The following is a 25,317-nucleotide window of genomic DNA, read 5'->3' on the forward strand; positions in this document are numbered from 1 at the left end:
GCGTATCTCAGGGGTACTATGAGGCTTACTTAATTGCCTGCCAGTAGAAGGGCAAATGATTGGTCATAAGATATCTATCTAAACAATGCAATCGTACTAGATCTGAGAATAGTATTGAAACAAATTCATTCTTTTTCACTAGGTCAGTGCTGAAAAATTCACGGCAAAGCCAAGAACCATGCAGGGGTCCTGATAGCATTGCAGTCTTGAAATTCAGACCAGGTGGTTCAGCACAGTTTCACCTGAGGCACATTTTCTGGCAATCCCCAGGGGTGCTCTATTAGGACCAGAGGCAGGGCATTCTCAGCTGGAGGGCCCACAACTGTGGAATTTATTACCCTATGGGTTCTGGAACAATTTCTACAGTTGGGGTTGCTGAGAGCCATTGAACCAAACTGTAAACGCTGTGTATGATGGAAACAACTTCAAGCCAGAGGGTTCTGCAACACATCCCACACCCATAGTCCCAACACCTATGTACTCCCCTTGCCAATCTACCATAGTTCAAGTCTGTTAGCATTCTACATGGTTGGTTCTATACAGCTTGGTGCATTCCAGTCAAACCTTTCCCAAATGGCTCTAAACAGAGGCACTCTCTTTAATTTTTTTTAAATTCTCTCTTTATTGCTCATGATGTCTATGTGGCTTACTTTTCTAATGTTTATGTTAAAATGAATCTTTGATGTTATCTGTCATGTGTCCAGGAGCAGTAGAAAGGACCATATTATATGTTATTGAAATAAGCAAACACCCTTGGGCTTATTTTGGAGACAACTTGGGCTTGTTGATGGTTTTTGCATCAACATCCTGCAAAATTCAAGGTCCCCTGATACGTAAGCAGGTGAAACTCCATGGCTTTGGCTGAATTTCACTTTCAGGTGCTGGTTTGTTTGAAGTTGGAACTCAAAGTGAAAAGTGAGCAGCCTGAGGCCAGTCTGGATTCAAACAACAATAAATTGTCTGCACAAGCTCCTGCCAAGTAAAACTGTTATGTTGCATGGAGCTATATTCTTTAAGGTGATTTTTAATATCATTGTTGTCACTGTGCCCTTTCATTGCTGAAAATGATCAGTGATCCAGCCTGCAAAGCTGCCTTCATAGATTTGTTTGTGGCTAAAGAAGATAATTTGAGCTGTGACATAGGCTATGATCACTAACAATAGCTGTGGCTTGTTGGGGGATGTTCTTAAGCCCAGATCTTTCATTTGGGAAAATTATATTTAATAAAAGACTATAAATGCTGCTTGCAAAGATATAGTGGCTGGATCCTGTTCTCAGCTAACTGAAAACTGTTTAGGAGATTAGTGTATACATATGTATCTCCCATTCATTTCACTGCTTCGAATATTTACCCTCTAGCATTTTTTGTGTGTCTAACTCAGCAGTGCCAGCTGTGAAGACAAGACAAAAACAAACCAAAACATCATTTTGCCTTGTTCACAAAAACTGCTGGGGAAAGTCTCAACTGAGCCTAACAATATTTTGTAGCTTCTTGCAAAGCCATGGAATCACTCTGCCGTGATGAAACCCAGGTAGAGAGAGCTACGCTTACATTTAAAAACAGTGTTATTGGATCCAAATTTTCAATGAAATGTGCATCCCGGGAATGCTACGAAGAACAGGTCAAGTAACTTGCTGTTGATATTTAGAGAAGATCATGCAAGGTCCTATGTATCTGCCAGGCAGTCAGAAAAACGGCTCAGCCCAGTGTGTCATTCTCCCAAAAACAGGAGAAGTTACAACTAGTAATTTTCATTTTGGAGTACAATCCAAATATCCACAGATCAGAGAGAGTATTTGATCTGATGGGAACTGTTCTCCTCTATGGACTTCAAAACTGGCTTTAGAGGGGAAGGAAGGGAAATAAAGACCCTTCAAAGCAGTGATGGGCCACCTGCGGCCTGTGGGCCACATGCAGCCCATCAGGGTAATCTGATTGCAGGTTGCGAGACATTTTGCTGACGTTGATCATCTGCAGGCACCGCCCCCCACAGCTCCCAGTGGCCCTGGTTTTCTGTTCCCACCAATGGGAGCTGCTGGCCACTGCTTCCCGCAGCTCCTTTTGGCCGGGAACAGAGAACAGCAGCTACTGGGAACTGCTGAGGGTGGTGCCTGCGGATGGTCAACATCAGCAAAATGTCTCGCGGCCTGCAATCAGATTACCCTGATGGGCCACAGGTTGCCCACCACTGACCTACTTTGTTCTATGCAGAGCAGTAGCTGCATGATGCAAGCCTAACCATTTTAAAAGTCAAGCCCATAAAGTTCAGTGGAATTTGAACATGCATCTGGAAGGTGCCCAGGTGCTCCTGAAAGGGGGATGAAGGATGGTCTTGTGATTCATTCATTAGAATGGGACTCTGGAAAAGTTGATTCGGTTCCCTGCTTTGCCACGTTTTCTTTGTGACATTGGGCAAGTCAATTAGGGCTGGACTTTCAAAGGTATTTAGGCACCCAAAGATGCAGATAAGCACTTTTGAAAATCCTGCCTATCTGCATGTTTAAAGGTCTAAATACCTTTGAAAATCTAGCCCTTAATCCTTCTGTGCCACCTGTAAATTGGAATAATATTACTTCTTTCCTCCTACCCTTTGTCTGTCTTGTCTATTTAGACTGTAAGCTCTTTGGGGCAGGGACTGTCTATGATGATCATGCATATGTACCTAGTACAGTGGGGCCTTGATCTGAGTCAGGGACCCTAAGAGTTACTATAATAGGAATAATAAATATGTTTTATACTGATAAGGGGACTTAGCTCCCTGAATGTTGATTGATTTCAGTGGGGGGTGGGAGTGGGTGGGTGAAGGCTCTCAGCACTGCTCAGAATTAAACCCTTTCTGAGATTCACTTATGTGACACTGGGTCTGACTGTGTCTTACTCCACAAATAGCCCCATTCAGAATCTCACCGATTGGTATGGTCCTGAATATTAAAGGCTGCTAAGTGTGTTGAGAGCTTTGGATGGAAGTTGCTAGAGAAGTGCCAAGCATTATAATTACATTATATAGGCTAGTTTATGCAGTAGATTCTGATTGGTGCATACTGTTGCTTTGGTTGCTCTGATTGGTGCATGTCCCCAGCCTTCTATATCCTAACTCTTGCTCTTGATTTTATACTACCTCCTTTGTCTACCTGGTTTCCCACCTTACGGCTTGCTGCATGAAGCGATCAGGATCCACAGCTGAAAATGTTGTCAATGCCGTCCCTGGGGGCACCCCTTCCTCCAGCCTGATTAACTTGTGGTTCGTTGGAAAATAGGGCGCCTCATTGATATCCGTGACTGAAATGGTGACTCCTGCTGTTGACTGGAAGGACATCTGGATTCCGCTTGCTAGTGGAGCTTGGTTTGACACCATCACGGTCAGCATGAAAGCCCTGTTCATTTCGTAATCGACAGCCTACAACAAACAAGCACACAAAATAGCCCCATGTGGAGAATAAATTCCACCTGCTGGTAGAAAGCTGGAAGATTTAGAATGGGGACAATACCAGAGGTCACTGTGTAATCTAATTTCTGGATGTAGGGCCAGATTCTGCGGTCAGTTGCAAAGGTGTAAATCCAAAGTAATAATCACTTCAGCAAACAAAATTACTCCAGATTCACACTTGTGTAAATGAGGTCAGAATTTGACCCTTAGATTTCTGGGAAATAAGAAAACAGGATAAAAAGACCTGGAAGGATTTTCCCTAAGTTTTGTTCAGGTGCTAAGTATTTTCCAGAAGGGAAGGAGACTGACTTTAGGGCCACGTCTCCATTAGGAGTGCTTTGCCAGTATTTAACTATCCCAGTATCAGGGGCTCCGGAACAGATGGGGCCATGGGGCCACCCCCCCCACTTTTTACCAGCGATAAGGGCAAGCGACGGGGGGGGGGGAGAGGGTGGAAAGGAGCGAGCAGGGGGCAGAGTCTTAGGGGGAAGAAGCAGAATGGAAGTGGGGCCCTGGGGAGGAGTGGTGCGGGGGCGGGGCCTCTGGGGAATGGGCGGCATGAGGGCAGAGAGAGGAAGAAGGGGTGGGGGCATGGTTTGGGTGCCTCTGCCCCCTCCCCCCCACTTTTAAGGTGTTCCACTGCTCCTCCCAGTATATTATACTGGCAAGGTGCTCCTAGCTTGGATGCAGCTTTTGTCAGTATAGTTTACTCTAGTCCCCCTGAGGAAAATAATCTATTACGGCAAAAGTGCAGTTTTGCTGGTATAACTGCGTCCACACTACGGGCTTCTGTGAGCACAGCCCTGTCGGTCAGGGATCACACCTCATCCCAACCCTGTCCGACAGAACTATGCTACTAGGCTTTCGTAGCGTAGACCTGGCCTACCATATTTCAGATTTCAGCAACTGCTCCCACCAAGGGCAGCTATAAAAGCAACAAGCATAGCCATGTTAAAAGGAATTAGACAGGTATTTAACAGAGTTATTAGCATTTAAAGCTGCTGGCTAAGTAACTGGGTCAGATTCAGTGGACTTCTGAGCCTGTAGTGTTCCTAGTTTCCTCTCAAGGTTGGGTGGCAAGGTACTAAAGCTGGTTCGGTAAATCATCCTGGCTCCCACTGGTGCCTTTGAAAGCTGGTCTCACATGATGTTTTACGGTTACTCACACATTTCCAAAGGTATGTTTTGCCAGTGGGTGGCTGTAGATCTCATTTTAACATACACAAAAGGAGAGTGTCTCTTAGAAGTGAGAGGGAATAAAAAAGCTTTACCTGGCATAACTGATTGAACTGCAGTGTAATAATAATCTCTATACCATCCCTGTAATTATTATGAGGGTAGCTTCTAATCATATGCCAGGGAGGCTTGAGTTATGCAGAATCACACCTCTGCCTGTTAAAACATGTTTTGCCATAATTTATTAATTGAGAAGTATATGAATTCCCTCTAATATGTCTTCTAATGTGATGACTATTGACTGGCTCTAGAGGCTGAGTGCCAGGGTCTCAGCTGGTGAAAACTGGCGAAACTCTAACGACTTCAGTAGAGACACACTGATTTTCACCAGCTGAGGCACCGTCCCCTATGTTCCATGTAAGAAACTGGAATGCCAGGGCTTAATTCAAACCACAGAGTGGCTGGTCTGAGGCTAACGGCCACAAAGGAAAAACAAATTCCATGGAGGAAAAATGGCAAAAGGTCAAATATTGGAATCTGTGTTTGACTGAAATGCTTGTGCACTGTTCCCATTATTAAATGATTTCTTGACAGGTAGGTCCAGCACTTACTTAATAAATAAAAGGAACTCACACAGACTGATACCCAGAACACTCACTAGCACTGGTGCAGGGACTTATGCTGCTTTCAAGAAAAGAGGCACGTTAAAACTTCTTGCTTCAATACTATTTGAATTGTTCAGCTAATGTGTTTCTGGCTCCGAACTCTCCATCTAGTCTCCTTAATTCATATTCATTAATACTTCATTTTCCTCTGCACTTGCCTTTTGCTAAATATATCAAACTAAAAAAAAATTATTTATACACATTCAACCCACCATTCCGTGGACTGTAGTTCATCAGATGAAGATATGTTGAGGGACGGGGCCCATAAAGCAGAAGACACTACATTGATATGCTTTGGGAAGCAAAGATTTGTTAATGACTTCAGAGTTGTGGCCTGGCTCTTGCTTCCAGGGGGAACTAATTCAAATCTATCTGTTCTCTCTCATCCTTAAGGCCCTCACCAAGGATTCTTGAGCATCCCGTTTAGAACCTTCTTCCCTACAAGGCCCAGTATTGTAGCCAAAACTTCCTTAGCCTGGGCTGGAGAGGATGCCTTCAGAATGTAACAGTGATCAGACTTGATCCGCTATCAGTGCTGACACTAGAGGCCACTCTCAGTTCTCACTAATATTTCTTCCACTGTGCTGAGAATTTACTGATGCTGTGCTGTGTTCCGCACCCTTTGCACAAAGAGAGTGGAGACCGACTGCCAAATCCTAACCCTCCCCTGGAATGAGGGAGTCCTCAGCAGGTGCAGACTGGTGTAGCTGGTTCTTATGCCAGCAGAGGGGTGCACTGGGGCAGGAGGGAGTTGTTCAGGGGCAGAGAGAGGTGGGCAGCGGGGAGTGGCTGGACTGCGATGCACTCTGGCAATCCCCAGGTGGTAGATAGTCCCTTGAGGATCAGGTTAGAACAGCCTCCAATCTGCACCTCAGGTTGGTCAGAGAATCAGAGGGCTACAACTGGCTCCCTGACAGCCCTCTTAGACTCCTGGCTTAGCAGAGAATCTGGTCTTACTTGTTTTAGGTAAGCAAAGGGAATGCTAGGCCCAAATTCAAACTACAGCAACACTGAGGCCAGTGGAGAAAATTCCATAGGAAAAAAAAAAGGTGAAATATGGGCTCTGTTTCTGACTGAAGTGCTTGTACTAATCTTCCCATTGCTAAAGAATTCCGTAGCAGTCAGGGCTAATTCAGCCATACACAGACTTAATACAGCACATTCCCTGGACAGTATCCATACTGCATACCCACCAGGATGGCAAGCTATGCAAACTGCACATCCCTGCCTGAACGGAGGTCAGTCCAGTTTTCAGTATAATAGCTGTGTGCAAATGGAATAATCCGCTACTATTGATATTAATCTCAAACTTTATTTCATTTCTGTATGGCTCTGGGGTACCATATGGTTTATCTGAGCGTATGGATGGCAAATGGGTATGCAATGGGTGAGCATTACTCAGATGTGACGGGACAAACCTCATAGTGGTTTGTTCCTCCAGTTCTCAATTCTTCACACTGGGCTAACATTTTCCATCTTCATGTCACTGAACATGCTACATATTGATTACCCCAAGAGCAGGAGCAATAGCCCGGAAATATGTAACATCTTGGATGAGAATATGTCTCAGGCAGATTCTGATTCCTCATGTATTTCTTTTATTATATATATGTGTGCGTGAGAAAGAGAATGAATGTGTAGTCATATAATATATTACACATACACAAACACAATAAAAGAACATTATTTAAGATTGCAAAATCAAACACTCAAAAGACAGGAAATTCCAGAATTAAGGTTGCCCGAGCAATCTTAATTCAGTCCCCTTATGTGTCTGCATTATCACAGTTTTTATTACATGATCACATAGAATTTTTACCACAAGACCTCTGTCTCAGTCAGTGAACAAGACAGATAGTGCTCAATTAATGAGCAGCTATTCAATATTTTTTCCCCCTCCTTGTTCAAACCTTACTCTGAAGACAGAATTATTAATTTCATCAGAGGCTTTTCTATTGCAGTTGTCACTATAGCTTGAGTACTTCACAAATATTAATGAATTTATTTTCACAACACCCTTTGTGAAAGGAGGGGTTATTATTATCCACATTTTGCACATGGAGAACTAAATCAAAGAGGGAGTAAAGTCAAAAGTATTCACCAATTTTGAGTGCCCAATTTGAGCTGCCTAGAATCTGTTTTTTAAGAGTACTTAGCATTATATAGCATTTCAGAAGTTTAAAGCACATGTCCCATTGACTTCAGATGCCACTGAGAGTACTCAATACTTCCGCAAAAAAAAAAAATCAGGGTCTCAAGTTGGGTGCCCAGAAAATGAGTAATATACAATTAGTGACCACCTGTGCAATGTTTTGTTTAGATGACTTGCCCAACATTACGTAGGAACTCTGTGGCTGAGATAGGGATAAAATCCAGTTCTCCAGGGTAGAATTTGACTGTCTTAACCATGAGACAATTTTCTTTACAAAATCCCAATGAATTTACAGAGGAAACAGGTCCATCTTGTGCAGTGAATGAGGCAGGGGTCTCGTCGTCCTCGCCTCACTCAACCAATGCCAGTTCCTTTCCTCCCAGCTTCTCATCTGATCTGTCTCTTCCCTCCAGCTCTCAGTCCAAGTCTCCTTGCCCAGCCAGTCCCAATCTTTCACCCCACCCCAACTCCCATTTCCAGTTTCTGCCCTTCTGCCCTTTGGGCTCCTTGTCCCAATCTGCTTCCCCTCCCAGGTCCAGCTCTTGTTCCCTCTGCATTTCAAGCAGGTAGCATCCTCCTCCACATTGCCTGGGCTCAGTTGCAGGTTACTGAGAGCACAGGAGAGACAGGCTTCCTGATCTCAGTTCAGGTATCTGGACCTGGACAGGGCACAGACTGTAGCAGCCCAGAGCTGCCATTGAGGGAAAGTCTTGCTCAGTCCCAGGCTGGAGTATGCCTTGTGCATATGGAATCTGAAAGGAATTTAGCTTCTAATAGCCAAGAAGTCTCTATGCATGTGCAAACTGATTTTTCAGAGGTTTATAATGTGGCCAAATTTGGACAGATTTTCTGGGGGTGACAAAAGGCACATCCCTGTCATAAAGGCCAGTCCTCTGCCAAATTTCAAGTCCCTTCTCCAAAGCATGGGAGTGCTACAACTATTTAAAAAAAACACAAAAAAGCCCACAAGCCCCAGATTTTTAACATTGGCAAAACAATGTATTTTCCCCAAACCTTATTCTCAGAAATGACTGACCTGTTTTGACTGAAATTTTCCAAACAAATTTAGCCTGAGGCAGACATCCAGCATGCAAAATTTCAGCCTCTCAGACTTGGGAAAGTTATAAGCAACTGAAAACAGGGTCTTCTAATTGGAGCTATTGGGCAACCTTAATAATAGATACTGCTACCAGTCCCACCTATAATATATTTACATTTCTCTTTGTGAGCCAGAATTAACAGCATATGAATACAATAAATGATATTCACATTAGAACCTCCTTTATCCCTGAAGTTCTCTTATCCAAAACTGGGTTATGTCCCCAAACATTGATTAGTTAGATTATGAACTTCCACACTTACCTCAAATTTCTGAGAGTGACTCCTACACCCCCTCACCCATTTGGTTAAACAGCATTCAGTTCTTCTCTATTCCAGTGGAACATATAACAGCCCCAGTTTGGGGTTGCACCCATGTAACCATGGGCAAAGCAAAGCATATATTCTTTAACTCTCTATGACATTTAAGATACGCAGGCCCAAATGTCTCAAAGCACAAGCAATTTATGTGCACACTATTTGCACATGCATAACGATCAGTGCTTCACATAAGGAATTTGAACATGCACAAATCTATGTGCACAGACAAACCTGACTTGCCTGTGATTTGGGCGTTCAGCCTGAGCACTTTTGCAAGCATACTTACATTTTGACCCCACAGAAAAACACAAATGAAGATCAGCATACATGCCAATGAGAGATCATACACACACTTCTATTATATGTGCCAGACTGGGGTACTTATGGGGCTATCCTGTTACCTGCCACCTGGGATGCTTCTCTTTCATTTTGCAACACCACTTTCGTTGTATTAAATCAAGAAATCATTTTCAGTTTTAGCCTCTAATTTTCATGACAACTGCTTGCCACCGCAAAAGTGGGTCTGCACCCACTGGGTGTATACCAGTATTTAAATGTGCGAATCAGGCAGTTGGGATCAATGTATGAGGGGTGTGCCCACTTTTGCAGGCACTATCCGCTGTGTGCACAAAATTTGAGGCTGTTCAAAAATATGGCTCTGATATCTTGTCTTGGGATGCACAGATCAGCCTCCTGATCTCAAGTTACTAAGTGTCTCAAGTTACCTAGGCACAGCTGATTAAAACAGAGGGCTTACAATGTCCTTCTCTTCTCAACATACTTTTAACTGAAGGGAACAAATTTGCTTTATGCTATTGCTTTCATTAATGATCTGACTCTTGGCATAACATCTCCATGCAGAGTACTTAATACTCAGTGAAGCAGCGTATCAACGACATACTTCTTCAGCTCAAGAGTCTGGTCTGTGGGCCTATGTGTTCTGGGTGGTGGGAAAGACCTGGTCAATAGATGCCACAAGCTGTGATTACTGAGGGGTCTGAGGTCAGGTTGCACTCAATCCCCCAACAGTAAAATATTTTGTCTTAACTGAAAATGCTCAACAGTTTTCAAAGCAGAAGGTGAAATCCAGAGTCTTTTCTTCCCCACCTGGAACATTTAGTCAGAGGCAGTTTTCTCTTATGCTTTCCTGTTGAAGAGCACTGAGAAACTCTTATCAAACTGACAGGTTTCAGAGTAGCAGCCTTGTTAGTCTGTATCCGCAAAAAGAAAAGGAGGACTTGTGGCACCTTAGAGACTAACAGATTTATCTGAGCATAAACTTTTGTGAGCTCACGAAAGCTTATGCTCAAATAAATTCGTTAGTCTCTAAGGTGCCACAAGTCCTCCTTTTCTTATCAAACTGGAAGACTGAGAAGCTTAGGATATACAGAAGGAGCAGGTGAGGTTATCTACTAAAGACATTCTATGGAACTTCAGACTTTCAGCTCAGTGTGACACGACAGGATTTTCGGTGTGATTCGTTGCACTGTGATCACTATGGGTTATATAGCAATGGAAAATCAACATTGGCATCAGTGGCATCTTGACAAATCTGTCCTGCTTTTTGCCTGCAATTTCTGAATAAGGGATGGCTCATTATGCAAAAGTCCTGATGTCGCAAGGATGATCATGTAAATCCCCCAGTTTTCACTTTGATGCAGTTTGAAAACTACTGTCATGACACTTTGTGCTTTGCTAGAGTAGGAATAAAGGGCTTTTTTTTCTTTTAGTGAAAATTTGATGAATGTTGGCATTTCTACTTCAGATCAGCGGCCGAGGTGGAAAAAAGTTAAATTGTTTCATTTTGCCATGTTAAGTTTTTGTTTTTTAAGCAGAATAAAATCCCCCATCCCCAACTCAACCAAATCTGAAAAGGTATTTTGATATTGCAGCAGAGAAGGCTGTCAGTCATCGTTAGAGAGTAATAAGAGTGGTAAATAAAAAGCCCTGCTGAAATACCATCTAGCAGGTAAGATGATGCTTCCTTTAAAGTTTCAGCATTTGCATGCACGCGCACACACACGCACACATACACACACACACACACACACAGAGATTAAGGGACAAAGAACAGGACAAGCTCGCACATTCCTACCACGGTAATCTGAATGGCATTTCACTTATGTCATTTTTCCTAATAGTCGAAGTGTGTGTATTAAGAATGACTGCAATTTGTTAGCTACAAGGGAGTGTTTTTGCACCCACAGTCATTCTTTAATTGTGCAGCTCTTTACACTTTAGTGCTGCTGCTGCCATGTATTTATTAAAACTTTTTGTTAAGAGAAGGTCACACTTTTCAAAAGGTAAAGGCTTTGTTCTTGACAGCATAAATAAATCTTTTCAGGTGCCGTGCATGGTACATGTACATGGTACAGGGCAAGTTCCTTCAGATCACAGCAGTCTATTCATGCTTCTTTCGCTTTCTTGAGAGTCAGTGGGAACATCAGTAGGAATCTTATCTACTAACTGGTTCACTGAATGTTGAATGAATGTAGCTGTGTTCTGACTGCATTTAATATCTGCAGAGGCATTCACTGCCTGGGGTTGCTGGTTTTATGTAAGTCAATGCGAAGCAAACCCTCAAATGAAGACTGAACTCATGCCCTTTGGAGGGGTAAGGGATGAAGGGAAATGGAATTTGATACCTATTCCAAATACTTTTAGGGTTCCAGGTTCCAAGCTGTAGCATTTAAGACATTATAGAAACTGGATGACAGTGGATGAGGAGGAGCTCTGAACTTCACATTGCTAACTTCCTACTTCTGCAGCAATATTGAAAAAAACAAACTGTAGGTTAAGAATATCCGGGGACCTGTTTCTCAAGGAGTCTTTGGGTCAGATCCTCAGCTGGTATAAATATGTATAAAGCCTTTAATGTCAATGCAGCTGCTCTGAGTTACACCAGCTGCATATCTGGCCCATCAAGTGTGTTGATGGTTTGGTATCGGTAAAGCAATAGCTTCCAAACTTTTCAGGCAACTCCACTAGACTAAAACCTTCTCTGCACCAACTACTGATGACTTCTTCCCCTTTTCTCTTTGCCACCAGCAACCATATCCCTCCTTCTGATGACAATCCTCCTTCCCTCCCTGTTTTCATAAGGTATCAGGTGTCCAGGTTTTGTGCTGCTGCCCATCTCATACGCAGAGGGTATGCTCCAACCGTCGATGGAGCGGGTGCACTCCAAATTCTAGAATACGTCAGACTAGGCAAGGCTACAGAGTATAATCTCCACTACAGTTAGGAGCCAGATAATGGGAAGACAAACAGGAATAATATCTTGAAGTGCAGCTCAGAGACGGTGTCCTATGTTCATCATGTAAAAGTTTGTGAGGGCATGTGGTGGCGCAGCCAAAGAACGAGAGGGTGGTGAACCAAGAATTAGTGGATTGTAGTACAGTATGCATGTCACATGCTACAGAGAGAGATGGAGATTCAAGCACTGACATTCCCAGGCACAGAAGACATGAAATAATGGTAGACTTCTGGGAATCCTCCTGGGAGTAATTAGCTTAGAGGGTCACAAAGACTGACTCAGTTTGGCTCCCATTGAAGTCACCTACCTTCACCACAGTTACCATGCCTTCATTGGTAACTGGATCTGTCTGAATGGTGAAATGACCTGAAGGATCTCCACTGATAATGCGGTACACGGCGTTCCAGTTGCGGGAGTGAGGCTGGTCCCGGTCCATCACAGTCAAATTTGCAACCACAACTTCCACTCTGTTCTCAGGAACCTCCCCGGAATACTGCAGTCAAAAAACAGGAACTGTTATGAAGAGTTCTTAAGGACTGCAGGGCTAAATCCCCAGCTCGTTTAAATTAGCATAGCATCCTTGAAGTCACTGGAGCTATGTTCATTTACATCATCCGAGGAACTGGACCTTAGTGTTCAGAGACGGTACTAGTAGTAAAATAAGAGTTAAAAGTATTCTCAGTTACTACACCTGCCCCTGAGTTCCTTTTGCACTTGTGGTTTTACAAATTCCATTTTCTTTTCTTTAAATGTTTTCCCCCACCCTATTGTTGTCTGAAAGACCTACACAAACAAATGCGTGAAACTGACTAACTAGCCAAAAAAAAAAAAGCCAAAGCGTTGTCAGATGTGCAAAGTAAGCAAACTGGGGAAAAAAGAGACTTTCCCCCCTTAGTAATCATGTTCAGTTATAGTAATCGGAGCTGTTAATTGTGACAACAGAAGATTAAACGTCAGACCAAGGCGATTTTAAATTTTTTTTACTGTGTCCCTTTAATGTAAAACATTTTCAGATACTCAGCTTTCAAATGATGCAATCTTATAACTTGATTTTACCTAATTTTTCTTCTTTCTTTTGATTGGATTTTGCCTCCTATTTTTCTAGTGATTTTTTGCATCAGCCTTTCCTATAGGTTAATGCTATTATTTGTTTTCATGAACCACAGCCAGTTTATGCATATTATGATGCATTATCTGCCTTCCTCTCAATTTTCTGCTTTCAAACCCTCGATTTAACATATATCTGGTCAAGGACCCTTGACAGTTCATATTTCCTGTCTTTAGGGCCCAAAAGCTCCCACTTAGACACCTAAACAATGCCCACATCTTCAAACGTGCCCAGCAAACAGAAGCTTCTATTGACAACAACTGTGAATCAACACTTAGATGGGCATACGGCAAATTAAACACCGGGCAAACAATGGAGCTGCTGGCCCCAGTTCTGAAGTTGAAACTCAGGCCCCAATTGTGGGCTCAGAACATTTTCGAAAATCTGGCTCTTGATATGTATTTATGCAGAAGTGTGCTAATTACAACAAATAATTATTTTGTTATTTAGCTGAAGATTCCCTTTAAAGTAACATTGTTCTAGTTTGACACCATTGAACATTTTTGTTTATATATACTTACCACCAATATATAACATTTCACATCTGACAGCAAAAAGTTTTAATTTGCCATATGCCAATCTAAATGTAGTTTTTCCCTTTAGTAATATCTTGATTTTTTGATTCAAATCAAATTCATTTTGATTTCCAGGATGCATCAAATTATACTGAAGTCATTTAACCCTAGAGTTTATTTTTGTCTTGCTCAGTACTTGACAGCACATATGTACAAGCATCACTCAAAGGAGGAAAGGGAAAGAAGCTGGGAAATGAAAAGTTCACATGATGACTTTATGACTTTGCAGCATCTCCTAAATCTAGTCTGAACTGTAGAGCCAAGCATAGTGGAGTAAAACCAAGTAGCTCCTTGTAGCCACTCCTTGTGTGTGCTGATGTGAGATGGATGAATAGGAAGAAAAATTATTCAGGTTCATTTTGGTGACTGCTACAGGGAATTTCATTTCTTCCATGTTAGCCCCTCTTTCTCTTTGCCCTTCATGAAGATTTGCTATAGCAAAGACTTGCTCATACGAATATTTGTAAAAAAGTGAATTTCTGATCTTTAACCATAATTGCAACACAGAATTACTTGTGGGTAGAAGCAGTTTAGAAGGGTTAGGCTATCCACACAGAAACAATGCCCTGTGATGTAGATGACCAACCACACAGCCTGAATATCGAATCACATGTACCTAATACTCATAGGAATGCTCGCAGGGAACAGTTTATGATCAGTCCAGAAGTGGAACTTTGTTTGCACAAAACTATTGAGCAAAGAATTTTGAATATTAAATAAATTGATAGAAACGGCAGTTTGTTGACAATTTGTATAAAGGAAAAAGGGTTAGATTATCCTATAAATCATTAATTGACAGTTCTTTGCCCAGTTTCAGCACTGAAACAAGCAAATGCCATGCTATTGAATGCTCCTATACCATGTTTATATGCCTGCATTTTTACTTTCAGGATTAAATAAGTCTTCTACATCTCAGAAAAGCCCAGAGAAGTAAAACAACTCCAAATTGCATTCTTTATCTGACAGCTGGATATTTAGATCAATAATCCTCTGTTTTTTTTCTTTCTATTTCTACTACCAGTAATTTTGCTTCTCTTCCTAGCAGCCTAATTGCTGTTTTCTTAAGCCTTGCCATCAGTTCTCTGACCTTTAATTTTCAATATCATTGCTGTATGGATGACTGCACTAGGTTCACAAGTTATCCTATCTAATCTGGTCTCTATGCAGATTTGGATCTCAATTTCCGTTACCGTGTAAATCTGGAGCAAAATGGCTTCAAAATTTACCCTAAATTTACACTGGTGTAGCCATAATCAGAATCTGGCCTTAAATCTCCAAATTTTGAACAAGATGATCAAGTCTGGTAAGTAATGTAAATCGTATTTTTTGTGTGTGTAAATCTGGCGGATATTGCAATTTTAAAATGTTAATCAGATTTTCTTAAAGGCCTTCTTAGTGTCATATGTTCTCTTTCTCACATTGATTGTGTTCTAGCTACCTATCTCCACAGTCCTTCTCCTGAAGAGTAGCCCACTGAATACCTACTGCCTATCCTATCATAAAGTGACCAATAAGCAAACTCCCTTTCCTTCTTGTGTTCATTCTTACAGTCTCTCTCACGCAAACAACATTGCAGTACACTTCTGTGCATATTCACTTGGATCAATTCAGTATTCATTTCATGGTACATATGACACATCAGACTAGTTATATGCCATGTGGCAAATGCCTTCCAATACATAATCTGCAAAAGTCGAAAAGACCATTCTTGCCAACTTGCAGTTTTGCTCCATTGTCACTAGGCCCAGCTGTCACTTATCCCTTTATGAAATGAATTGCTTGGGTTGGATACATTTACTCTCCATGTGTTTTTTAATGATCTGCAGGAGTCAGCCTTGTTTTAATGATGTTCAGGAACATGGATTTGGTAGCTCACCAACTATTAAAGGCTGATCTGGAAGTGCTAGCTGTATCTTCACCATTTGGTGCTATTAAAATGCCTGTCAGACTGAAAAGCTCTGAAACCTGTGAGTGAGGTTCTAGGGTCTATTAAAGGCATTATGTTTGCATGCTACTATCTTGTTTATTTACAAATGTGTCTTGATTTAAGGCTTATAAAGAGAATAGTGAATAACAGAATTTAAAGAGAAAAAAAAGCCCAGGAAAGAAGCAAACTGGTCAGAGATTGGTTCATTTGTTTACTTATAGATGTTTAGGGTATCTTTTCTATTTCTCTTTCACTCCGACAGTGGGCTTGCTGGCAGGATCCTAGAATGTTGATATGCCTAGCACCAATGGGCTAAACATTTCTTCCAATTGTTCAGGTGCATTCCCTGACCCTGTTTGACGCTGCCTGGTGTTTGCAGCTTGGACTGTGGGGATGACTTTGTTGTCTGAGTATAGCACCTTTCTGTTTCTAAGCCCCACCCCTTGACTGTGTGCAGAGACAAGCAACCATTTTGATCTCAGACTTGCTGAGAGCTGTTGTTCTTTACCAGTGTTGCTTTCCTTAATCTCAAGTAACAACTAGATTTAACTGAAACAACATGGTTTGCTCTTTAGATAAGGAAACATAAATTCAAACTAAGAACTTGGAAAGAAGGAAATGTGCGTTTAGGAATGGCACATCCTATCCTCCTTGCTCTGAGCACTAGAAATGGAACCTCTGTAATCTCAGACTCTTACATTCAAGAGGGCCAAGCTTGCATCCAGTTTTAATCTTGCATCAATGACTCCCAGAGTATTCGTCAAGGATTCACAGACAAGAGGACAGAATGGTGGAAGGCTTTTTTTAAAAGAAGCTTTGCATTTCCCATAACAAAAGTTAATTTTTTCATCCTTAAGATGTTACATTCTTTTTACAGTATGAAAAGATGCTACGAAAATGATGACACTGAGACACTGCTTTGCTGCAAGATAACCATTTCTGGATAAATGTATCATATGAAATGAAGCCCACATATAAATTTATACATTTCATAAAAATGCTTTACAACACAAAGGAGCTTTTAACAATGTTCATATGAAAGGTTTAAAAAGAGATTAAAATTATGTCCTTGGAAAGGCGCACAGTCTTGCCAAGGAAAGAAAATTCTACATTAACCCCATGGAGGAAAGTTGTGTGTTATCTGTATTTAAAAGGCTATAAAGTACTACTTTAATCAACCTACTTGACTTTGGGGACTTTCATGTCTCACTGAAACTCATGAAGTCTGGCAGAGTGTGGCTTCTTGAACACAAAAGCCTTTAATCTGTAACCTGGCACTCTTGTACATTCAAATCCTGATACAATCACCTTGTTAGGAAGAAAAATTGTGAATTTATCCAAAATGGGATCTCATCCAGTCTAAATGATGTAGCCTTTGCAGCAATGACCTTTAACAACGGTTGTATTCAACAATAAAAGATCTTATCTCAAGATCCAATGGAAACAGTGTATGTTAACATTCTGATCTGATAGCAGAGACTTCTATTTTCAAGTTTTGATGAGAAGCTCTTGAACAGTCCATTTGCTTCTTGTCTAACCCACCTTTCTTTCTTGCCTGAGGAACAAATGGCATGAAAAAGAAACGGGTGCATTTCTGGTGAATATTTGTCAGGTTTCATTAATAATGCTATCTGTTAAATAAGGGCATAGATGCTAAAAATGCTGGAACTGGCTACAGAAACCTACAAAGCTTAATTCTGCTAGTAAAATAGCAATAATTCTTTGCACTGATATAACACTTCTTTACAATGTAGCTAACACTACAGCCTGCAGCGCAGAGAGGCTGTGACTTGCCCAAGGTCACACAGGAACATAGTGGTCGTGTCAGCATTGGAACTCAGGCCCTGTGCTCAGCTGCCTAGACCAGAGCTGCCTCCTGAGAACATCATGAATTAAAGCACATATTTTACAAACACATTCAGGTCAGTCCAGGTTAGTCTCTCTGTCACCACAATGCATTGCCTTATAGATCTCTGATAGCCATCAAGCTGTTGAGAAGCAAAAGACAAGATATGAAGCCTGGAAATGAATTGCATTAAACACTGTAAACCAATGCTAAGGATCAGCAGGCTCAGCAACACTTCAGTCAGCAATTTCCTCCTCAGAGTTTCACAACGCATTGATTTCAAAGAAGAGAAACCAAAATGGTTTTACATCCCTAGAAAAAAAATCAACAGCATTAAGAACAACCTGGGTTATAAACCAACCCTGTAACAGCTGGTTGTAAAGTTCCGTCTGTAGTGGTGGCAGGATCTTACCCTCCTGGACTCAGGAGCAGTGCTAATGTGACTTTCACCTTGCAACAGGTGGTATAAGCAAAGCTTTTCAAAATACAGCATTAGATCCAGATTCTGCCATTATTATTTATATAAAACACTTACCTTCCTGAGACTTGACTTCTCATGTGCTCAGGACCATGGTGAAAGAAATTATCAAAGAGGAATGTTTTGAGGCCAGATTCCCATTCTAATTACTCAGTTGAATAACTTTTGCTAACTGAGATCAGAACCTGGTCCCCAAATTCAGGAAGGCACTTAAGCACATGCTTAACTTTAGGCATGTAAGCCGTCCCACTGAAGTCGATAGGTCTATTCTTGTGCTTAAAGTTAAGCACATGGTAAAATACTTTCCTGAATTGGGGCTTTGGTCATTTGTAGGCAAACTTTCTTTTTACACAAGTCTAACACAAAAATCCTCCTTTAACTATGTTAAATCAATTTTAAACCTGATGAAACCTACTAATGTGTTGGAATGCATAATTAACAGGACCAAAACCTTATTCTTCTTTCCTATACCTTAAAATGGCAAATCAATATGCTCCATTCACTCAGATTTTACAAAACCTTCCTCCCCATTTAGAATATAAACCCACTATGACAGACAAAGATTCATTGATACAGTTCAAACCACAAGCCACTGAAATGCACCCCATGGATTTGACTCAGTACTTGGTGAAATTTGTATAGAACAAGTTGTTTTAATTCATGCAAGTTTAATAAAGTTTTATAAAGAAGGGCCTTAAGCTGATAAATCTAGTTTAGGGTATTCTTATTAACTGCCCACTTCTCATAATGAGTTTTTAATTTATTTTTTTTTCAAATTTTAAGGCATATAAAAACTATTCGTGTACCTTTGGGATTTGAAGGCAGCTATCTGGGAAAGGAAGACATTTAAGAGTACCAGAACTGAATTTTTCATCTACACCATAATCCTAGTATTGAGATTTATAATAAGTTTCCTCTGTAGCAAGGCTCAATCAGTCTGCATGGCGATTTCTTCTCAACTTCTCATTCCGCACTGCAATGGAAAACTCTGCTGTTTCCAGATTAGTTTCAGAATTCACATATGGGATTTTTTTTATGATTGGAACTGTACAGCAATACTAGACTGGAAAATCCAAAAAATCTGCTGTTTATAGATAGAGCCCCCAATTCAGTAATGTATCACTGTTCAAGAAAGACACTTAAACACAAGCTAAAAGTAAAGCACGTCCTTAGGTCCCACTGATGTTAAAGGGACTTAAACACATGCTTTTCCTGTATCAGTGCCAAGATGATTATCACTGTTTGCTTGTTGCTATAAAAAATGTAGTGTACCAACATGCAGCAGAAAAAAAATGTAGGCCCAGCTGCAAAATGCAAACATAAAGTGAATGTAAGGAAATGAAGTCAATGTTTTGATGGAGTGGCAAATATGATGGAGGGGTAAAACAACAGTAAACATGAAGGCCTGGCTGCTTAGAATAATGTGGAATAGTGAAGAATAAATAAATAGATAAAATACATGGCAAATAATGAATGGACCTTGGAATGAGAATGAGAGAGACAGAGAGGATTAGAAAGAAAAGGAGGAGGAGAACTGGGTCTTTTCTGAGAAAGAGAGAGACACACACACAGATACACTGAAAGAGATGGGGAAGAAGGAGAAGAGAGGAAGGCTGTGTTTGTGGTGTCAGGGGTGCATGTATGCGTACGTGTATCTGATGCCTGGTGCCAGGAAAATGGTACTTTTTCTTTTACAGTTAGATTATTTTATTATTGCGTAAAGCTGAACAGTTGAAAAGTTCTAACATACTTAAAAAAGTCATGTGAAACCTTTTGAAAGTCCTTTCCATTTCTAATTCTTCCTGTACTGTGTGTCATGACCCTTTTCACTGCAATTGGGAAATGTAAAGGCATCCTGGACAGTTAGAAATATTTGATAAGAGAAAAGTCACAGCACTACTAAATCCTTTGCCAAGTTATTTTATTTAAGTATGTCACTGAAGATTTTATAACTGAAATGTGCTTAACAGAATTCTGACTATATATCCTCTTATAATGGCATCCTTGGAAGCAACTGTTTTTAGGCCAGTTAGATTTTAATACTAAGTCAACAGGATGTTGAAGAATTTTTTTTTAAAAGCCCAGCCAAAGAAGTTAGCATATTTCAGAAAGAGAAGATTCATTTTTAGCCCTTTAAGACTATGGATTTACTATATGCATCCAAATTTCTCAAACTCAAATCAGAATTACTAAAATAATCCATTACAAATGGGTATTTGCCCTAAATTTGTTCTGTCAATTGTGTCAAATCTAGGCCTATAATATTACAGCACATTTTAGTGTGGTGCCCTGGTTTACAAAGCAAAGGAGCCAGGCATGGTAGAATATAAAGGATATAAAACAATGCATCATAAAACCACAAGAGATAAAGTCTTTTTCAAAATTCCTAATTATGGATTGATACTGAAGGTAGATTAAAAAAATGGTCCAGGTGAGGGCTGCATGACATTTTTGAATAGGAAAATTAGGCTTATACTGTCCTCCTGAAACTAATCAAATGAGACAGTTTAGAAAGAAAACATCTGAAATCTCAGCTGCTCTGTGGTTAAACTGCAAAGCAAGATTTAAAAAACTATGACAGTTGGAAGTACAAGGGGTATTGAATTAAGTGCTGAGTTGTTGACCCCATTTGAAAATCATTCTCTATCTCTGACAAAGCCTGCTAACATTCAGAGGCATTTGTATTATGTCAATAGCTTACTCACCCTTGCATTGATGGTCTAATGAACTATCAATATTTTAGCATATATTGAGCAAGTTTCACAACTGTCTTTTGATCTGGTGAGCCTAACTTAACACATGTAGTTGAACATATGCACAAAAACTGTGCATCTCTTTGATGTGCAAAAAAAAGGTTTTGCATAAGCAACTTGAGCATTTAAGGGCCCAAGTATTTGTGTTCTCAAAATATGTCCAGTTGTGCAGTCATCATTTGCACACACAATACTGAATGCACAAAATCAGAGACCAGCTGAAAATGTCATCCAAAATTTACTGAATAATAATATAATATGGCATTCAAGAAATTAAGATTTTAAGAATCCTAATTTGTCACCCAAATTTCCAGGCCACAGCAACACTTTGGGTCAAGGTTCTAAAAACAGGTGTCTAAGTTACACATACACAAAATATAAGTGTGCATATGCAAAATGGATAATTGAATGTACAGCTGAATGTAACTACGTATTTTGCATGTCCAGATTCAGGCCCAAATCCTCAGCTGGTGTAAATGACTTCTTTCAAATGCTTTAGAGGAGCCATGCCAATTTACACCCAAAACATTAAAGCACATGCTTAACTTTAAGCATATAACTCCATCCCACTCAGCAAAGTACTTTAAAACATGCTTAAATTCCAATGAAGTTAATGTGATTTAAGCACATACCTAAAGTTAAGCATGTGAATAAATACTTTGCTGAACAGGGGTCTAAATACCTGTTTTTGAAAATCCCCATGATTTGGAGTTCTGAGACCCAGCAGGAAATATTGCCTTTATATCTCCAAGCTATTTTTTGATAGAAAGAACTAAGAAGACACCACGGGTTGTGGTAGTGGTGTCTAGTAGACACACATCAGTTGGATAGAGAGCACTGGTGTTTTGCCTCAAGACTTACCACTCAATGTAGGTAGAGTGGAGATCATTTAATTTAATTGTGGACATTTTATCGGCAACAACTGGTAATGTCACATCTCATTGCACTTTGGCACTGGCATCTTTTTTACACTCTGGATATTTCATCCACATTTTTACATAATGCATATTACAAAGGTATGGTTTTATGGTTTCTTACTCTAGACCCCATATATATATTAAATGGAGAAGGAAAATTGAGATGAGACACTATTAAATGAGCTATCACAGTAGGAGATATAACACAGCCAGATGTTGCAAATGAAATGGCTCATGACAAATGGGCTATGACAAGATAATGACAGAGCGGATGTGGTGATATAGAATGTGTACGCTCACTTCAATATACAGCTTTACTGAGCAGGTTGATAATATTAAATATGCTGAATGAGCCAACAAAAAACATCATGCTTGAATATCCAACATCCCCGACAGATTACTGGGTGTTACTAAGGGTATGTGCACGCAGTTCATTCCCATTAATAGGAATTACATACAGGCACTGAGAGGACAGAAGAGGTCTTAGTGTTGTAAACTAAGGCTGAGCATGTACTTATGATGTATCCATTCACTGGGGTTATGTTGTAATTTTTGGATTTCAACAACTTATGTGTTGTGAAGCAGGGAATGAATAGTGCCATGGGCTCTACCTCCTGTCTGGCATTGTAACTCTAATTGGCCAAAATCTGTGCTTTCTAGTGTAGAAAAAGATGGTTGCATTATTCTTGATTTTAAACCAAGAAATACATTGGTCCAATTTAAGAGAGATCAATCAAGCATTTTTTACTGCCTTTTTTTTTTTGCGGGGAAGGCGGGGGTGCAACAGGGAATTGAAATCTTTAATGAATTTGTCATTTCCATATTTTAAATGCACTGGTTTTTGGCAATTTACAACTCTAAGGTCTGAAAAATTCATTATTATTAACTTCCATCAAGGGTGTTCCTGAAACCAAAATTACTTCATCAACTCAATTTAGCTTCTTGCGTAGACCTAATTCAGAAAAACTTTATCTTCCTGAATTGTTATTGCAATTAATTTCTTTCCCCTTTTCTTTTCTGCAGCAGATTACGTTACAGTAATTAGATATTTTATAAAAATGAGTTATATTCATTGAGGGTAGCTTCACTTTTACATTTGATTAATCATATTACCACTGAGGTCTGGGGTTTGTCTCCAAGGAAAGTTTAATGACCTCATTTTAATTCTTCTTTTAACCACAGAGCAGGTATAAATGAAAAGAAATAAAATTATTCGCCCCCCCCCACGCCCCACACGCAATCTCAAGATTACATTTGATGGTTTTGCTGTGTGACTGACCCATTTATAGGGAGCAGTCTATCTGATTCTAATTAGAGACAGAGCAGAATCAGGCTAAATAGAGCCTCGAACTGTCTCTTAGTAACCCAAGCTCAGTAGAGTGGTGAGGAATCAGTGCTACTGGAGCAAAATGGCAGCCAGTTTTTAATACCTTGGATATCTAATCTAGGAATAATTAGGCAGTAAAAATACTAAAAACGAATAATCAAGCCAAAAGGCACTAAATTTAGATTTAAATTAAAGGATTTTATTTGTAAGGAAAATATATCAGGGAGACCAGATGTTTGTGTGTGTGTGTGTATAATGGGATCATTAAACTTATATCCCTTTAATTAGTTTGGAGGCACTCACAGCTATGGCACCACCTTGTGGCTACATCTGGGGATTAGCTGTGCCCCAGTCTGACACCCCCTCCTTCAGTTGCTCATCCCCATGCTCGCTCTCTCTGAACTTTGGCTGATTCCGAATTGTGACTCAGCCCTCTGGCCAGGTCACTATATTCCTCCCTTTCCGGGATTTCAAAGTCCCACTGGACAAACTGTCTATCTGCAGTCTGGTTTCAGGGGGTAGCCATGTTAGTCTGTATCCACAAAAACAACAAGGAGTCCGGTGGCACCTTAAAGACTAACAGATTTATTTGGGCATAAGCTTTCGTGGGTAAAAAAACACTTCTTCAGATCCATTTCCAAGTCTGTGCCATTTTTTCAGTGGCCAGTAGGGGAAACCAGGCCCCCCCCATTACTCCAGGTTCCTGCCCATGAACCCTATGCTCAGCATCCACAGTCTGAGGTGGGTGAGGCGTTGCCCGGACAAACTAAATGCTTTCCTAAGGGTGTCAGAGGAAGTGGACCCAAGTTCCAAAATTTGTATTGATTTATGGAGTTTTGTTCATTCTATAAAAAGGTGGGAACATCTGTGCAGGTCAGATCAGTATACGCTTCAGATTTCCAAAGCTTTGCTGGTCAGACCTCAGTCCATCTCTAAGTGTCCCAAAAAAAGCCAGTGGGCCAATATGAAAGCTATTGTGCAGACCTGGATTTAAAGAACTTCTTAAAACCTCTTTTTAATCGACAATAAAGATATCCAATTGGCATTAGTCCAAAGTTGCACAGGCAAGGCTGTACGTCAGATAAGAGGAGAGAGAAAGCACATGTTTGATCAGCAAGTCCACTCTCTCCTTTTGCTGCTGTTACTTCTGGTCCAACAGCCTTGCTCTAATTAATTATTTATGACAAAGGTTTTCAGGAGCACCTGGAATATAATTAAGGGCAAAAAGACCAGTTCAATTTAAAAGCACTGAGTTCTTATTCAGAAGAACTAATCTGAATTTTGCAGTTTCTAATTAATTACTAATTTGCAGTTTCTAGACTTCATTATTTGTATATTTAATTGAAATGCGCAGGAGATTAAGAATATGTTCCAGTAGTAGCCTAATCACCTGGGCATATGGGTTCACTTGAATACAGTGATTTACTTAGGTTATAAGATGACAGCTCCGTGACTGCATATACTTTACAGTGTACTTTGTTCCAACTTCATTTTGAGTGAAAAATGAGTAAAAGACTATAAACAGCTGGGATTTTCCATGAAAACACAATTGATTTTTAATAATAAATCTCATTTGCAGAACCTTATAGATCTCGCTTGTTAGCTTTTATCTATAAATCAGTGCAATAATGTAGATTTCTTCATGATGACAGGAGGTCTTTTTCCTTGCCAACTTTGATCTGTGCTGTTCACCTCTGTCTTCATTTTTGTCTCTTGTGATAACTGTTTCCAAGTTGTGCTGGTGCCACTTTGGTGATATAAATGATTATTATTTATTATTATTTTAAATCGATCCCCAAATTTAGTCCCACATTTTCTGAACAGTTGACATGCAATCATGGTGAATGCATATGCAAATGGCCACCTAAAGGGCTGCACCACCATTGCACATGGAGTCATTGTATATGCACTGGCAAATTAGGCAAGTTGTTCTGAATATCTAGGCCCTAAATCTTTTCCAAGTATGGACACAACTGTTTTCTACCATCCCAGTCTGGGGCAGACTACTCTTTAGGATGAGACACACTGGTCAGTGTCCTGAACCATCACTTCAGAGTTAGGTAAGTGTCATTATTCCGATTTTACAAATGGGGAACTCAGGCACACACAATAACTGACTTGACCACGGTCACACAGTGAGTCAGTGGCAGAGCCAAAAACAAAAGGTAGGTCTGCTGATTCACCGTTCTCTGCCCTCACAGACCACATAGCTGCCTTTTCGATTCAGATGTCTCTTTTTGCCATCAGTCATACTTGACATTTGATTGATCTGATTGCTTCAGCCAAGTGT

General features: G+C 40.4%; 1 protein-coding gene across 2 annotated transcripts in view; it reads right to left on the reverse strand.

Moving 5' to 3' along the window:
• The window catches only part of CDH4 (cadherin 4), a 666,817-nt gene that overhangs the window by 35,729 nt on the left and 605,771 nt on the right, over positions 1-25,317 (reverse strand). For both annotated transcript variants that reach the window (XM_043495751.1, XM_038370284.2), the window contains exons 9-10: positions 12,404-12,589; positions 3,145-3,398 (exon numbers count right to left, since the gene is read on the reverse strand). In XM_043495751.1, the coding sequence (XP_043351686.1) occupies positions 3,145-3,398; positions 12,404-12,589 (440 nt within the window). The remainder of the gene's footprint in view (positions 1-3,144; positions 3,399-12,403; positions 12,590-25,317) is intronic.

This window comes from Dermochelys coriacea, chromosome 13, assembly GCF_009764565.3.
Source record: "Dermochelys coriacea isolate rDerCor1 chromosome 13, rDerCor1.pri.v4, whole genome shotgun sequence".
Lineage (NCBI taxonomy): Eukaryota > Metazoa > Chordata > Testudines > Dermochelyidae > Dermochelys > Dermochelys coriacea.